A 17,826-nucleotide genomic window follows, 5' to 3' on the forward strand; every position below is an offset into this window, starting at 1 on the left:
GGTTCAATATGAGCTTGTGTTCTACTGTTAGTTTATGCCTGCCTGTTTTTTACAGTTTAATCAAAAGAATAATGTTGTTGAAGACGTTGGCCTTTCTATAGTAATTCTATCAGGATTTTCTCTCAATGTCCATGTTTACAAAACAAATCTCTCTGAACAAGGCCAAATGAATGAGCTAAACTGCTAAATGAGAACATTCATGCTTGCTGCAAAATATCAATGCATTCTGACTGGATGGCACTTTGGAGAGGCCATCCTCTGTTACTGGATTAACAGATGTACAGACCGTGATGAAACCTGGTAAAGAATGTGGAAATAAACATTGACTTTACTATAATGGTAATGTCCAGTGTCACTTCTCTCCCGCTTTGTCTTATGCATACGAAAATACATGTTAATTTTGAATGGACACAATGTCACACAGAGTGAGAGGTCTTAAGATGTAGGTGGAGTTTTAACAGAATTATGTGTTTGTTAGTTTGTTGGAGGTCTTGCAGAGGCAGTGTGGTTGTCTTCTGTGGTGGGAAGAACTTGGACTGGTGCTTCTGAATGTTCTCCTACTCCACTAAATTCAAAATAAATACAAAAATGTTGTTTTCATGAAAGTAAATTAAAGCTATGCAAACTTACTAACATAAGCAACTGAATATGTGATAGTGAAATCCAGTCACTACTAAACAGCACTGTTGAAATTTAAATGCTGCTGAATAATAGCAGTCAAGTATTACATAACTTTTAGATAAGAACGTGACTAATTGAGTAACATGAATATATAATTCTAGTTTTCTCTGGTGGCTCAGTCAGTGGACCGTGCCAAGGCCTCAGCAGCAGCCCTTCGCTGCAAGTCATGCCTTCAGTCTGTCAATCTCCAGCTTTACTATGGCAATAAAACCCCCAATATCAACTTGTTACTGTGAAGATCAAGATTTGACACTCTGAACATGTGATCAACAGGTTACACTACATAATAGTTTAGACTAAAGTAGTTTAAGTTGGCTCCACCATAACCCGCTACATTAAAATACTATATATACTAATAGAAATGCATCAGTGATGCTAAAGGTGTGCTGCTCTGACAGGGTCAATTCTGCTGCCTTATGAGTACTTCTAATACAGTACAGATCATTGATTATTTATACATGCAGAACTTAAGTACTTTCACATTTCAATAAAACATCTCAATACCTCTTCAACCATTACGTTTTTCAAAATGCAACTAAAGAAACACATCACACAAGTTGGATAATAGTTTATATTTATATTTGTATATATATATTATATTGTGTTTACTTAACAAACATGATAAATGCAATGTCTCCAAGTTAGCTGTAACAATAAAAATACAATATCTTTGTGTCCTTAAAGTACATAGAATTAAAACAGCAAAACAAAAAAAAAAACAAAAACCGCCCTAAGTAGTTCACAGAGAGGTACAAATATACAGTACAAATCTATTTTATTCAAAAACGGTACAAATAAAAATGCAACAAAATAGAGATATTAATGCTTTGTTAAAGTCAGGTAGGTGTAGGGTATTCTAAGGGAGCACTTTCGGTCGACAACTCTAAGGCTTCTGATAAAGATCAATACATATTGGTACGGCCATACGATATTAAAACTCACTATACAAAGTTCATACAACCTGGATTATACTTGAGGATTGAATGTTACATTTACATCATTGCATATATTTTGCAGATTTAGGCATTTAAAAAAAAAAGAGATGCTGTTTTTTGTTTTGTTTTTAGTTACACGTCACATAAAAAGCAGTGTCACCTTGTGCCAAAAAAGTAAAAATACACAGACTTCTTTAAAACTTTTAACCATTCTCGTTCTCCTGATTTAATTCGACATCAAAACCGTACTAAATGCACCTTTGCAGTTCAAACAAGAGGAAGTAGTTCACGCAGAGAGTAAAAAAATACCCACTGCCAACATCACAAAACATAAAGAACTGTTACATTACCACCAAGGGAAAGCTATCTGATTTATGCAGCCTGTCTGTCTCCATTTATTCAAAGCACGAGACACCAAACACAATCCATTAATTCAAGGGATAAAAAACTACTAATCTTTGTGCAACAACAATAAAAACAACGGATGTGTGCGTCTGTCTGTATGCATGTGTGTTTGTGTGGAATTAATGGTTGCTGACACTCTTGGCATCGTCTTGTAAAAAAGTGCACATAAGAGCTTCCATTTACTTCACTTCCACATGTTGAAAAAACAGGAATTAAAAGGGTAAGTATGAGTATTAAGAGTGTGTTAAAAATGTAACGGAATACATAATGAGAACAAAAAAGAAAACAAAAACGTGGTTGAACCGTCCGTGGTACAAAAAGAATTCACCGTCACCCTTTGTGAAATGTAAAATATGAATTTCTGCTCACAAGCGTGGCAAGAGTGTCGAGGCTTTGACATTTTGTGATTTGCTCTTGTACAGCCTGAAAAAGAGAACACCAAGTCTACCAGAAGCATCATTCCATTATTTCAATTTCACACATTGTACAAAGCAAGAATTTAAGGCATTATCGACAAGCATCATCAAAGCTATCTATACAAAAAAAATACATCTATCTACAGAAAACACACATCCTGTCATTTCTCCATGATTCTGTGTGCTTTACACTTTGAAACTCTTCAATTTACCAACAGTTTTTCTTTTTTTTTTTTTTTTACAACACTGTAAAGGAGGGCGTTTAGTGCAAGTACTTACAGCAACAGACTATCAGTGATGTGAGTAAGATTCATTGGACATCTTGGTAGCAGTCGAGCGTTCTTGCTTTAACATGGCACACGCTGCTCAAAGCAGAGGGCAGAAGAAACGGAAAAAAAGGCTCACAGTAGCACAGGATGGTCTTTGCTGTGAGAATTAAGAGGAGGTAAAAGTCACAGGTGGCACTGCTTGCACCATGTAAATCCCATCAAATGCATCTTGACCTAAAATACAAATGTTGAAGAGGCTGTGGGACAAACGCTAATTGAAAAATTCTAGTGATTTGGCTCCAAATGTGTGGCATCATAAGAAAATAATAAAAGGTTATTGATCTGTGACTCAGCAGTGTGTTATACATACTGTGGGAAGATTGGGACCACTGAGCAAAGCAAAATACTGGTTTGAACTCCTATATAAAGGTCATTTAAAGCAAAGAAAATCCTATAACCAGACATCATTGTAAAATGACTGCATCAGGTGATCTGCCCCGCTGCTTCAGAGAGCTGTACTTAAGACAATGAAGGGCACAATACTGAGTTTACTGCATAGAAAACGCCAAGACTACATGAAATGTTTTCAGGTATGATGTATATTGCTTACAGCATGAAAAAACTCAATGTGGTGAATGTCTGATGGTAAGATGAGTTCTTAACTGTTGTAAAATTAGTTTTTGAATATCCTGATGCAAAGCATTTTAAAGGATAGATTCACATTTTTTCAAAATCTATCTTAAAGGTCCAGTGAGCAAGATTTACAGGGATCTATTAGCAAAAATGGAATAAAATACTCATAAGTACATTTTCATTACTGTATACCATATTGTGTTTTCGTTACCTTAGAGCAGTGGTTTACAACTTTTTTCCTTAGAGGACCACTTTTCTATCCGAGTAAACTCACCTAAGTGACATATGTTATGGACATTTCATATTATATTTAAAGCATAACAATAGTAACAGCACAACAGTGCAGAAATAACTCCAAGAAGTTTGTGTAAAACAAGTGATTTGAATGAATTCTGAGCAGATTATTTAATGGTTATATTGCATCAGAGATGAGATTTCCTGATATTTTTGGAAATTTCTTTTACAAGTCGCTGTCTGTATGGTGTATTTGAAAAAAAATAACATACCTACTTAACAGACTACCTTTTTTAAATAAAAATAGTATTTCTTCTCCCTAACACTTGGTCATTTTTCAATCTTTGGTTGTTTTAGCTACATACTTAAATCCAAGATGAAGCATTTAAGCACAGAGTGAAGACTCTGTGAATACAAACCAAACACTAGATAGGCCTTTTTGCATTTTTCACACGTTTTACACATAGGTTCACCTACACACTCAGGCAGGAGGGAGAGATGAGGTGTTTACAATTTGGGAGCTTAGATGCCATGAAATCCTACACAGTGGCCCTTTAATACTGAGAGAGTAATAATTTGTTGTAAATGTTCCTCCTGTCCACATGATGCTGCTCTTTGCATTTAGCAGCCTCCTCCACTGAGCTGCTGCACAGGAACAGTAACAAAAAGTTTATTGTGCACTACAGTAACTGTAGCTCTCATACTCACTTGATTTGGCTACCTGTAGCTGCTGCACATTGTTACACAGAAACAGGAGTGGGGATTTTGTTCAATATAGCTTAGATTGGAATAACACGGCCAGTAGGGCTGCACACTTAATTGAAATATTACTGAAATGGCAATATGGCCGAGTGAAATGTCCACATAGCAGAAGCTGCAATTTTTGTTGAAGAAAATGTGACAGAACAGCATTATGATGAAGTACTCTAGTGCTGAGAGATGCTCCGGCAAATAAAAGGTTTTTTTTGGTTTTTTTGGGGGGGGGGTGAATCTACCCTTTAAAGCTGCTCATAATGACAGTACCAGAGGATGCAAGTCTACTAGACCTAGTCCAGGTCTAACATTTCTGGCTCCTCCACATCCAGATGGAGTCAGAATTAAGAGCTCTATTCAAGTTAAGAGCGTTGAAGGGGACAGACAGACACACAGCACCAACACATTAGTCAGACACAAACATGACAACTCACTGATCTCCTGTCTGACACAAGCAATGAAAGGAAATGCAACAGGTAATGCATGAAATATTTGAAAGTGACCAAATGTTTTGTCTAAAGCTCTATGACAAAAAATGAGAACTGGTACTGTCCGATTTCAACTTTGTGATGGGAATGTCTGTGAGGAATGCCGTCTGATTATAAACCTCTGAATGAGTTGATGTGTGGTCTAATTGCACTTATTTTTAATTTCACCCTTTTGGATTTTTGGGGGATTTTAAGAGGATAAAAATCTGTCAGACGTAGGAAACTGCAGCATTCATCTTGGCTAATTTGTAAACAGAGTTAAAAATGCAAGTCAGTTTTTTTTTCTCTCTTACTCTCACCACAAAACAACAATACTTCAAACATATTCCCTTCATTAAAAAAAAAACACCTACTGTTCTGTGATTCCTATTAACAAGGTCAGTGTGAAGTCAATGAGTGACATTTTCTATGTGCAACACAAGACAATCATAAGATCCACTGGATAAAGTTTATCCTAGTACAAAAGCAAAGGACCGTATATGTTCAAACAAAAGACAGAAGATAAGTTGATAATGATCACAAACTTAATTAGAGTCAAGCCTTTCTTGGAGATGCACGTGAGTAAATCCATGTAAGATAAAATATCATCAGTGAGATGGAGAACCAAAGAGAAGCGGTGATACTTTCTTGAGAAATTTGGCAAAGGCATGCTGTTTGTGCAGAAATACTGAAGCATCAATGACAACGATGTAAAATAGTGCATCACCTTTTAAAGTCGGGGGTTAAAAGAGGGTCAGAACTCATACCTCACGTGTAGAGATATAAAACAGCCCACGACGAGAGATTCCTTCTCGTGCTGTGAAAAGAACTATTGCTTTAATTTGGTAACTGAGCAAAGAGTAACTCAAGTTGAATAAAAAGAGACTGACTCATTCACACACAGGGTTTCTCTCCATGACAAACTACAAGTCCCTTCCACTCTTCCAGGGCTTTTTTTTAAGGTTAAATTGGCCTGCAGCCAACGATGCGACTGGTTCATTCCCACAGGCGGCTTTGGTGATGACCAGCCAGTGCCTCCTCTGTTAATTACGCTCATTAAAATTGCATTTAAGGTCACCAGTCTGGTCGGGAAAGCTTTGAGGTATAGAGAGGAGGAGGAGGGAGGATGTCACTCAGGATGGGAAACGAATGATTCTCTAAGAAGGGGAAAAAGTTGAGGGGATAGTTTGGATTATCTGATGTAGGGCTGTATGAGGTATTTACCGATATTCAGTGTATTACCTGAACTGGATGCTGGTCGAAATGCCCCCAGTTTGGTGAAGCAGAGTGGAGTACTGGTGTGGGAAGCTAAGCAACGAACTGCTATGGTCAGGGTCAGCAACAAAAGGTATTTTAGTCACCTATAAAAGTTAAGTGTACGCTATAATTAGAATATTTTCACTGCTGTCAGACAGCCTTTCCTGAAATATAAGCCAAATATTTCTCTTTCTAAACCGCCAAACTTCATAGGCAAAATTAGCATTTTTACATTGCAGAACATAGGAGTTGCTGGTCTACCACTGCCTCGATCTGAGTTTGTGTTATTGTGTGACTTGAGTGAATCAGAACTATTCTTCTATCCTAAAACACCAAAGTCACACAATAACACAAACTAGAGTCATCAAAAATATCATTTATTAATCCATATCAATTCTGAATTCTGGTACCAGCTGCACTTCCTCACTCTCCTTTCTCTCCAAAAGCAAATCGACACTGTTTACTTCATTTTTAGTTAGTTAAATTATTCAGTTTTTAAAGATTGATATTTTTATGTGGATCTTTTATGGTGGCTAACATACTTTTTGCTGCTGACCCTGCCCACTGCAGTTCATTGCTTAGCTTTCATGCTGGTCCTGCTCTCTGCTTCTCCAAATTGTGGGCCTACTCACCATCATCTACTGTAGCTAATACATTGACTATTGATAAGTGCGTCTTATAACCCCATTTAAAAAAATCCGAACTATCCCTTTAAACACTAAGTGATGGATATTCTCACTGATGACACTGGAATGTAAGTTATCTCTAGTTGTCAAAGAGACCAATCTGAGACACTTATGCAAACACACACACACATTAGGGCCCTCATCCTGAACCAGAGGGCATGATGGTGTGTATTTTTTTTTTTGGAGTGGAAACTGATTGCTAAACAGACAGACTGATTGATCTATCACTATTTCGATTGTAAGACAAGTGGGACACGCCACACTTGGCCTGAGAGAGAATCCCATTCTTTGCAGACTGAGACAGTATCTCTGCTGACAAAGGTGGTTTTAGACTCCTTCCGGAGAAGCATAATGTAACATACACTGACAGTTAGCGTCAACTGTGCCAACATCACCACCGGAGCTGCTGATGTAAGCACACTCCACTCTTTTTTGGGCAAATGCTTTTGAAGGAAACAGGATCTTAGGAATGGAGGAGATAAAAGATCACTGGCTGTGATCGTTTAAATACAACAGAACCTGCAGAGCTGGTAGCTTCACCGTGCTACAAACACATTCGTCGTAGTCCATGGCCTTCCAAAGAGACAGTTTGGTCAAAAAGGAAGCAAAAGTGTTCCGAAAGCGATGGAAACCTCCAAGCGTGGTTATGAGGAAGTGGCGACTAAGGAGGGAGGGAGGGAGTAAGATAAATGCAGTGTGTAAGGACAATGAGAGGCATTTCATCAGCTACATACTTTCTACTCAGCTTGTCATGTCCCCGTCAGACCTCAGCTGGCTGGGAAACCACAGGCTCGTCTCCTTTGGCTGAGTGACCACCAAACCAAACCAGAACTTCTCACCAGATAGACAGAGATCTTGTATTTTTGTATATTTTAGGTGTGCAAAATCTCAAACATTCTGAGGCTACATTCGCACTCTTTTTTTTTTCCTCTTTCTCTCCTTGTCAGACTCATTCTTACTCGTGGCAGTCTCCTCTATGGTTGCTACCAAATGTGATGCTACTTCCCTGCATTAGAGCGCCCCTCAATGGACAGTTTGACCTCCTGGGGGATGAAAGAGGGCCTTGTGTGGCTGGAGGTGCTTATTTGAGGGCGTGGCCCTTCGTCTCCCTTCATATTGTATCTTTGGAGGCCAGGCGAGGACCAGCGTCTCTGAGAAGCACCTAGCGCCGCTTGCATTGCTCCCATCCCTGTCCCCCCTGCAAACACAGAGCCTTCTGTGTGCAAGTGGTAACTGCTCTGGCTCCTCGGATGCTCTGCTGAGGTCCTACTGGGTCTGTTGGGTAACTCAGTGTGCCCAACAAGCCCAAAATGTGTGGCTTCCTCCTTATCGACCCCATCTTTCTCTCCATCCCTCTGTCTTTCTCTGTGGATGCGGTCCAGCCTTAAATGAGACTGTGGCCGTGACTGCTGAGGGGCAGGAGGCCCCATGAGTTGGTGACCAGGTCCTGATGAAGCGTTGGTTTTGCTCAAAGTCCTGGACAGGTTCTGCTGCTGCTGCTGTTGTTGTTGTTGCTGTTGTGAATGATGGTGCTGTGGCTGTTTCTGCTGCTGCGGCTGAAGCTGCTGCTGCAGGGTGATGGACACACACACGTCTCCTACCTGCAGATGATGGCAGGGAAGGCCGTACAGCTGGGCAGTGCGTTCAGGGCTGCAGGACGACCAACCCTGGCCAAACACAAAGAAAGGGTGCTCAGGGGGCACGTCGATGGTGACTTTGCTCTGCTGCTCCCCCACAGTGAAGTGAAGCGACACCAGACCGGGCCTCTGCTGGCTGGCACGGATATCAACCACCATGCTGGAGTCGATCTTAAGTCCCCCGCTCACCTCAGCGCTCCGTACAAAGTCCTGAGTCTGCAGGTCCTCCACGCGTTTCAGTTCCCCGGTAGCCAGCTGGATGATAGCGCCCTTCATGAAGTGTGATGGGTTGCAGGGAGCCGGAGGAGGAGCGAGGCTTGACACTAAGGCCTGAGTCACGTCGGCTGTGGGTTGGACAGAAGGCTGCTGGGGGAGCTGCTGCTGCTGCTGAGCTGTGGTCGGCTCCGCCCTTTCAGGGAGGCACACTCTGGCTGAAGAATCAGAGGCTTTAAAGCTCGGGTTGGGAGAGGCCATGGTGGTGGAGGCGTCGTTAGCCTGTCCTGGGTAGTGTTGCTGCGGCGGCTGGGGCTGATGCTGCAGGTGATACTCCAGGGGAATAAGAACTGGTTGTCCGTTGGCGAGCATGACGGCATGGCCTGGTTGTCCTGTTTGCTGCTGGAGGCCGGTCACTCTGGGGTCACTGTAACTGACAGGCTGGGCTGCATATGCATTGCGGCTGCCTGTGCTCTCTCCGTGGACGTCTCTGGACCTCTGGCCACCCTGTGAGAGGTTCAAGGGAGCGAAGGAGACTTCTTTCCGCACGCCACCAGCACTTTGGCTAGAGGAAGCCAAACGACCAACCACCTGCTGCACCTAGAAGGTAATTGAAGGAATGATGTGTTAGTCAACTTTTAATTTTCCAGAAACACACAGAACAATTCAAAAATGGCTTGTGATATAATTTCCAACATGACATCTAGGGCTGCAACTAATGTGTTTTTTTTAATACTGATTATTCTGTCAATTATTTTCTCAATTAATCTATCACTTGTTTGGTCCACTGAATGTCAGAAATGGTGAAAAACCGAAAACCGAAAGCGCAAGATGACTTCCTCTAATGTCTTGTTTTGTCCTCAACCCATAGAGTATGCAGTTAACTGTCACAGAGGAGTAAAGAAACTAGAATATATTCACATTTGAGGAACTGAAATCAGAGAATTTGGACATTTTTTCTTTAAAAAAAAAAAAGAGATGTTGAGATGTAACATCCTAAAATAGTTGGCGATTAACTTAATAGTTGATTGATAAGTGATTAACAGTTGCAGCTCTGAAGACATCCAAATGTTTTCCTACAACCGCCTATATTACAACATGTAAGAAAAAAATATACAGACCATTACTATGGACGCAGGTCTGATCATTGACTCTGGAGGATATAGTGGAAGCAATACAACCATTTTTAAAATCAATAAAATCATCTTTAAATCAGTAAAATCCTTTTCAAATCAATATTTTCCATCAAATTATACATTCAAATTATCCATTTTTATAAATGTAAGTAGCCATGTAATAAACGGGATAATGTAATGAATAAGTTATCCCTGACTTAACTATCTCTTGGGCTGGGTAATGTTTAAAAAATTATGATAGCAGTATCAATACCAGTACCCTTAAATAGATACCAATATCAATGGAGTACTTCATTCAATACATTACAAGTTTCTAGATCTGGGTACCAACGGGATTGAATGTTGGTATTGACTGGACAAGTTTAAATAATATTTGGTACTGGGTTATTTCAATTGAAAACTTAAAAGGTAGTAAGTACTGATACCCAGCCATAACCATCTCCTCATTCAAGCCTCAAATCTCAAACTACTACTCTGACACACAATATCTTAACAAAGTTCTTGCAAGATCAGAAAAGGGAGACGCAACAGAAAGTTTGTGGAACTTCCCAATTAGGCAGCCAAGTGTAAACTACAGAGAGGCCATTTATGGCAGGTTGTCTCTGTTCGTAACATAACATTCATAACAAGATACTCTGCAGCCATTCCTCCCTATTTGGTTCACTCAAATAAATGATTAGCTGCTAATGACAGCAGCCAGCACAAGCCAACATGACTGAAACTATTTTGTTTATTAATGAATCAACATACTTCCTTCTCCTGCACACTACCGCACAAGAACCACTGAGGACTTCACTGCAACATTTACATTAAACCACAAATGGCTGAGCTTTGGCACAAAGTAGTAATTGTCTGGCTGTGAGTGATTACTTAATTACTACAGACCCCCAGCACACAATTAAGGATGGAAGTAGAGTCTAAAAAGACACCTGCTATAAGGTCTTAGAAATACTGAGCTAAGCAACAGGTCGGGCCAGATTACTATGAATACTACTGTATTTACTGTTTGTGCTATTTTGCCAGGTTAAAGTATTTCTGTCAACAGAAATTATATGAAAATATTTTATTCCTTCATCAACATGAGCACTGTTATAAAAAGGATGCCTTTTGTTCATGATGCTGCTGGCCATGTTGAATGTTCTTTGTATGAGGTGACACTTTCTTACTTGAAACAATTTTTAAGAAAATGAGCTAAGTGTATAAAAGGACAAGTAATGTGTTTTGTTATCAATCTAAAATCAGTTTTACAATGAAAATGGGTTTTGGATTTACACTGTTGTTTTTAATACAGTTTACCACTGAACAAGGTTTCTGCAGGTATCAACAGGTTAGATTCAAGACTTCAAGTCTTCAAAAAACTTTTTCACTATGAATGCAATGTAATAAGATTTCCACATTCATACTGGTAACAAGTATTAAGGATAAAACAGAAAATCAATGTCAGAATTAATTGCAAAGTAATTGTATTTAGCAACATTCTCTTATATAGGAATTCTGGATAAACGTGGAGTTCTCAAGCCAAATCTAGCTGAACTTGCACTGAGACATATTAGATGAAAGTAATATTAACAGAAAAAAATTAACTTATTACTCCTGTAAGTATTTATCTATTTATATTTTGATGAAAAGAGATGGCACTTTAGCCCACACACCACACTAACTGGGTGTGCTCCAATTAACTCTGACCAGGCTGCACAGATTGCAATAGTGGTAATTGGTATATTGGTTTTGCTTGTAGTTGCTACAGCATGATCACTACAATTTCTTTCCTAAAAACACTGTAGAGACTAAAGTTAAGTTGAGGCCTTAAATTCAGTTTATTGGATTTTAGACTTTATAAGACTTTTAAGGACCCAAGGAAGCCTGACTAAAAGTTGGGGATGCTCAGATTAACAGGAAAACATAAATCACATCAGTGCGTCTCACCTCCAGGTCACTGTCAGGCGTGCTACGCTGGCCAGGTGAGCTCCTCTCCTCCAGTCTACGATTCTGCAGGCCTCTGTCGTGGCTGTGTTCCTGCGCTGCAGAGCTGGACGCTACCTGCATCAGACGTGCATTTCTAGCCATGTACACTGAGTCTAGTACAACCTCCCTGGCTCCCTGCTCTTTATCGCCTCCATTCATCTCTGGTTCATTCTCCTGCTGGGCACTGTGGGGGTCTCTGGCGGCAGTGGCAGCCCTGGCGCCCTGAGCATGGTAGAAGACCGGCATCCCTCGAGAGCTGACCTCTCCTGCAGGCAGGACTCCCACAGTGCCGAGGTGCTGCTGGGCAGCTTGCTCTGAAGGCAGCATCAGTGGAACACCACTGGATGCTGCAACTTTGGCAAAGGTATGTGCAGCCACCTGGGCCTGTGGGGGTGGGGAAACAACACCCTCCTGTATGACAGATGGATAGGGAACAAGGTGGGACACGGCATGGGGCTGAGGAATGGTGCCTGAGGGAGAGATTAATGATCCTGGGACAAAGCCAGGGGGCAGAGCATAAGGTACCGCTGCATAAGGGGAGCTAACAAACTGGAGAGAGGAGTGAGGGATCTGGGTGTAACCGAGAGGAGGGTAGGGGAGACCTGGGTGCTGCAGCAGAGGCGAGTGTACTGTATAGGCTGGAGAGATGTGACTTAACACTGGGTGAAGACTGGTGGGCGATGGAAGAGCCACTTTGTAGAGCATACTGTACTGGTCGACGGGCACCGCTGGTATGCCGTCAGAGTTCTCCACTCCATAATGAAGCCCTGACTGAGTTCGCAGCCACTCCCCAGACGAGGTCCCTCCCTGAGTGTCACTGTTGGCTGCAGAGTTCTGGATGGAAACCACTTCATCTTCTCCGACACCACCACCAGCACTACTGCCACCTCCACTGCCACCACCACCTCCTCCTGCAGCCCCAAATCCCCCTGTCCCTCCAGCTCCACTGCTGTTACTAACTGGGAGGTCCCTCTTCTTCGGAGGCAGGCACTCCTGGTTGCGCTCCTGAGCTGGTTTCATTGCAATCCTCTGATCAAGCGAGTGGCTTTACTGTACTGTACAGGAACTGAAACTTGCAAGCCAGTCAGCCCGCACAGGAACCAGTTCTGAAATCACCTGGCTGACCTCGTCTGACAATTCACCTGGAAATAAACCACAACACAAAAGGATCTATTAGTACAATTCATATCTTTTCCTAGATTGCAGTGATAAAATGATACAAATTTCTGTAAAATAATTATTTATGGTCACGGACAGATTGTGTTATGCTGAACCACAAAGCATTGATGGTTCTGTAACACTCATCTGTTACTGCAGAGGCAGAAACTGACAGAAAATATTATCACTTTTATTCGTAGAAGCAAAAATAAATCATTTCAATTTATTGGTTGTTTGACTTTTGAATGATGGCTTGCATGTTCATGTTGCTGAGTGTGCTAAAAAGTCTGGCTATGTCCACCGCAGTACACACCACTTCATCATCACAGCTGTCTATAAAATTCTGTAACTGAAAGCGCTTCATAAAGCAGTTAATAATGACAATAAACAATTTATTGCTGCTTTTTCAAAACTCATTTTGGTATTTTGGGTGTTTGTTCTCATCTAGAGTTAGGATAACCAAAATAGGTTGATAATGTATTGTGAAGAACTGTCGTAACATATAACACATATTGAATAATCACCTGTGTAGTGATTGCTCTGTAGGAAGGGGGCACAAATTGATATAGTATTATATGAATCACCCATCAGACCTGTGATTTTCCCCCTTTCTTGTACCACACAGTATAATGTATATTATGTATCCGCTTGAGCAGCACTTCTTTGAAGCCGTGTAATGTTGAAGCAGTGTAATCTTTACATTTATTACAACTTTGGTGATTCGTGTATCACCCTGAAGGGGTTTATTTCACCATAATAACCCACTCCCTATATAATTTCCCTTACTTAATATCTGAATGTGTTAAACAATTCAAATATCCCATGTTTTTTGGCTACACCATTCCATACAATGGAATTTTTCTACATGTCTTGAGCATCATTGCTTAAAAAAATCAGCCTCACATATTTAGTATATTTAGAAACTTTGGAATCTTGACTCAGATTTAACATTGGGTTCTGCAAGTTTGAACCAAGCCTGGGTGGAGAACATGAGTTTAAATGACTCACCCACAATTAGATCTACAAATAATGCACCCTGAAATGAGCAAGAAAAAATATTTCTGACCACTAGGAATGTGCTGATACAATACTCCATGTATTAGTCCGATACCAGCCAAAGTCACTAGTTCTGATATGCAGGGGAAAAAAATATAATCTGATGCAATCCATTAGCCTAAAATATCACAGAAATGCTTAACTAAACTTTGAGTAACATGCAGTAAACAGAGTTGTCTCACGAGTAACACAGACAAGCAGCATGTGTCACATGAACAGTAGCTGAACGTGAGTGAGTGAATGATGACTCTGTCAGCAGACCTGTCATGCCAGCTGTGTGGAGTTATTTTAAGATCAAGGAAGAAAAAGGCAAAGCACTTGAGTGCGATGTATGTGTTTATACAATTTATTTAAATTTCATTTTGAATGTTTGAATGGTGCTGACTACTCAAAAATGCTGCAAAAAGCTCTGTGTAGAAAAAATGTTTAAATAAAGAGAAGCAACAGCATTGCATAAGTGAGTCATGTTGTGGGCTGTGCATTTCTTCTTTCATGGTAGGACTGTCACAATTCCAGAATTTAACATTTTAATACAATACTAGAATAAAAACATGATACTTGATACCTCTTTCAATACCACTGCAGAAACAAAAAAGGTCCTAGGTACACAGAAAAGGATTTTTTTTTTAAATTAACAATGCATTCAAGTTTCAAGACTTCCGATTATCCTACTCCATGGAAGAAGATTATTTGTTTCACAAGTTAAGCATTATGTTTAAATGGCTAAGCTAAACAAAGGGCATCCACACAAATGTATTATTAACTGATTATTTGTTTAAGAGAGGGAAAAAGGCAGTATCAAATTAGTATCAGTATTGGCAGATACTCAAGGTTACTGTATCTGTATTGACTTAAAGTGATAAAGAGCTATCTCTACTGACACAATCAGCATTAGCTCTTGGTTTTGTTGTACTTAAATCAATTCTATTCTAACATATCAATAAAAAAAAAAAAATAGACTCCAGTACAGCATGTGACTGATCCACTAAGTCCTGAAGAAATTATCATACAACAAAGAGTTAAATAGTGGTTTAAAGTCCTAACTTACTTAATAAAGGCAAACAACCATGAAAGTTAATCTTGGGCTAACATGAACTAAGTTCTTGGGTGTGTCCCAGGAACCAAATTTATTTATTTGTTATGATTAACTTTTAACTTGGACCAGCTCTTTTTTTTAAAAATATTAGTCTATGATCCAGACTGGAGTGGGCTGGGTTCCTGGTTTCACTCAGCACATCTGCCCAGAAAACTCAGTAAACCTGCTTCCTGAAACAAACTCTTGAACACCACTAGATAGGAAACCAATGCCTTATACATGTAGTTACAAGTGAAGAGTTTTCCTCCTGTTACCGCTACTCCTCACTTCAGAGTAACTATGTTTACCGTTAGCTAGTGGCTGACTTGGCTAAAGTTAGCTAGCAACTTGGAGTCAACATTTTTCCGTAAAGACGGTAAAGTGCCAGCATGACACTTCGTACACCAACACTAAACATGCATGGTGAGTTCAAATGGTATCTAATGTTATACGAGGCCATTTGGTTATCACTATAATTTATCACTGCCCACCAGCCCAGAGGTTTCGGCTAGTTAGCTTCACGGCTAACACAGCTACAACTAGCTACATGAACTGACTGCAGTCACATCAGTTCACAACTAACATGGCAATGATCAGAATTCACATCAAAGATGTCTGTGGTTTGTGTTGTGGTGTAGACGTACCTCCAAATGTCATCGCGGACAGGCTTTGCTGAATAAAAAAGTTGATATGCAGAGGGACAATTGAAGAAATCAAGGCTAAGGAGTCGAGCCCATTTCGAAGGCCAGCAGAGGCGCTCACCAATGACGTCACTACGTTTATTCAATTTCCTGTTTTTTTTCATCGTGCACAAATTTTGTCCTGCACGTACACTAAGGAGAGTCAGAGAACTACAGTCACGCTTTCCTTTTTACTAAAGTTTTGTCACATTTAAATCTAACTACAACAAAAATTAAAATACTCTCAATGCCAGTTAACAGAAACTGACAGGTCATGTGTTTTCTGACAGAAATACAGTAAAAAAAATAAATATATCACTAAACAGCTGCGGTCTAATTTACATGAGGTGTAACAGCAGTTAAAAGAAACAAAACAGAGAACAGAGTTTGTTTAAATGAATCAAATGTACATTGTTGAATGCTATACAGCAGGGGGAGCTGGAGCCACATGTGCAGTTTCACCTGTCTGCTGTGAATCTGTTTGAAAAACTGAAAACAGGCCATTTCTGAAACCCACCAGCAGTCAAAACACTTGTAACTGAATTGTATCTATCTCCTGTGCATGTGACCCAGCATATCATGCTTGTAGCCTACTCTTATTTGGCCATTTAATTTGTCCTGGCATAGTAATTTGGCCTAGGAGATACGCAGTAAGGCTCTGCTACAGTAAATGGAACAGGACCCTAATGCAACCTGTTGCCCTACTATTTGATATAAATATGGCTGCCACGAAAAGGTTCTATGAGCCTTTTGTAACAGCAGTAGTTTTCACATGCCATGGCAGGAAAAGCACAGGTTAGAGCTAATTAATGACATTAATAATGACTGAATCCCACTTAGGTGGTCCAGTTCCAGGGTTCTGGTATTGGCTGGCTCACTGCTGGCATGGTGCAACGAAACACCACACTGAAAAATGCCTATTAGTAAGGCAAAGCCTCAAGCACATGTGATGTGATGGCTCAGTCAAGTGCACTGTGCAGTGTGCTATATGCAAAAGACTGTCATGTGAAATCTAAACTGAGAATGTAATAATTTATTTTTGTCATCTCTGACATTCTTACCTTGTGTTTTACTAAGTAAGGTTGTATGGGATTAGATTTGGTTAGATTAACATCATGCAATAGGGAACTCAATATGATACTTACCCTCTGCACCAGTGTTAAACATTCTGTCAAGTTCCTTTCTTAGTGTTTTTAGAAAATGACAATTTCCTGTTGCCATTAATATCATCACTGCTGCTGGTCTTTGTTCTCTTCTTTTATACCTTTACTTCATATTGATCTAATAGTTCAGACCCATTTGTACTAACAATTCAACTGTGCCTGAAAAGGTGAGCCCGTCAAGGCCCGATGCAAACAAAATTCTGTCCAAAACCGTCATTAGCATATTCCAGGCTGAACCCGATTATATCCAGACTTAATAATTGGTGGCAATAATAGTACATCTATTTTAGAGATGCAGTGTTAGAGCTACTTTGGGAAATTTAAATGGAGCAGTGACAGGGGCACAAACCCTCTAACTCTTAATTTAATCAGTGTACAGGAGTAGTTTCAGTGTGTCAAAGGTTACAGATCTAAATCTGCATATATAAACTACATGAGTCAAGTCTTATGGTGGCGCTGGGTTCTGCAGATCTGACTCACTGACTACATGACAGAAAGGTATACAAAAAGACCAACAAAGTCAAGTTTGTGGTCATGTTTAGTGCTGCTTCACTTTCTGTGAACAGTAAAATATTTTTTGTTAGTTTATAAGTCATTTATTATTATGCCAAACTCTAAAATTATATGCAAGATTAACAAGATTAACTATTTGCTCACTTGAATAAAAATGATGCTGCAGGATGAATCCTTTCAGATATCAGTGCATTTTAGTTTTTTTTATGAAACAGTCTCAATTTATTACTTTGGCCTCTATGTGACCCACATAAGTTAGCGAGACCATCAGCGAGTAGATTGTCTGTTTCTATACAGTTATTCTTAATGGCTGCCACCAGGTCGGATTTACCTTGAAATCAGATGACACGAGTCTGTGTTTACATTTTTCCAGGCAAAGTTACAGTGAGTAGAATGTAAATTTTGCATTTGAATTTCTGTCCAGCACCCAGTACTCATCATTTTTGGGTTTGCATGATCTTCTTCTTTTTTTTGTTTTTTGTCTTGCCTTTGCC

The 17,826-nt window shown here is 40.0% G+C and overlaps 1 protein-coding gene across 1 annotated transcript; it reads right to left on the reverse strand.

Moving 5' to 3' along the window:
• Positions 1-6,766: 6,766 nt before the first annotated feature.
• atxn1l (ataxin 1-like) lies at positions 6,767-16,205 on the reverse strand. The gene is made up of 3 exons (XM_084717591.1): positions 15,621-16,205; positions 11,649-12,829; positions 6,767-9,186 (listed from the first exon to the last, which is right to left on the reverse strand). Exons 2-3 carry the CDS (start codon positions 12,705-12,707, stop codon positions 7,735-7,737), a joined length of 2,511 nt encoding a protein of 836 aa, XP_084573717.1. The 5' UTR covers positions 12,708-12,829; positions 15,621-16,205; the 3' UTR covers positions 6,767-7,734.
• Positions 16,206-17,826: the final 1,621 nt, after the last annotated feature.

This window comes from Lutjanus erythropterus, chromosome 1 (genome assembly GCF_056507025.1).
Source record: "Lutjanus erythropterus isolate fLutEry1 chromosome 1, fLutEry1.hap2, whole genome shotgun sequence".
NCBI lineage: Eukaryota > Metazoa > Chordata > Actinopteri > Lutjaniformes > Lutjanidae > Lutjanus > Lutjanus erythropterus.

What these genes read in the sequence shown, in the direction of transcription:
- atxn1l (XM_084717591.1), bottom strand. Translation starts at nt 12,707, where the DNA reads ATGAAACCAGCTCAGGAGCGCAACCAGGAGTGCCTGCCTCCGAAGAAG. An exon ending in CGCCTGACAGTGACCTGGAG is followed by an intron (nt 9,187 to 11,648) that starts GTGAGACGCACT and finishes ATTACCTTCTAG; the next exon opens with GTGCAGCAGGTGGTTGGTCG.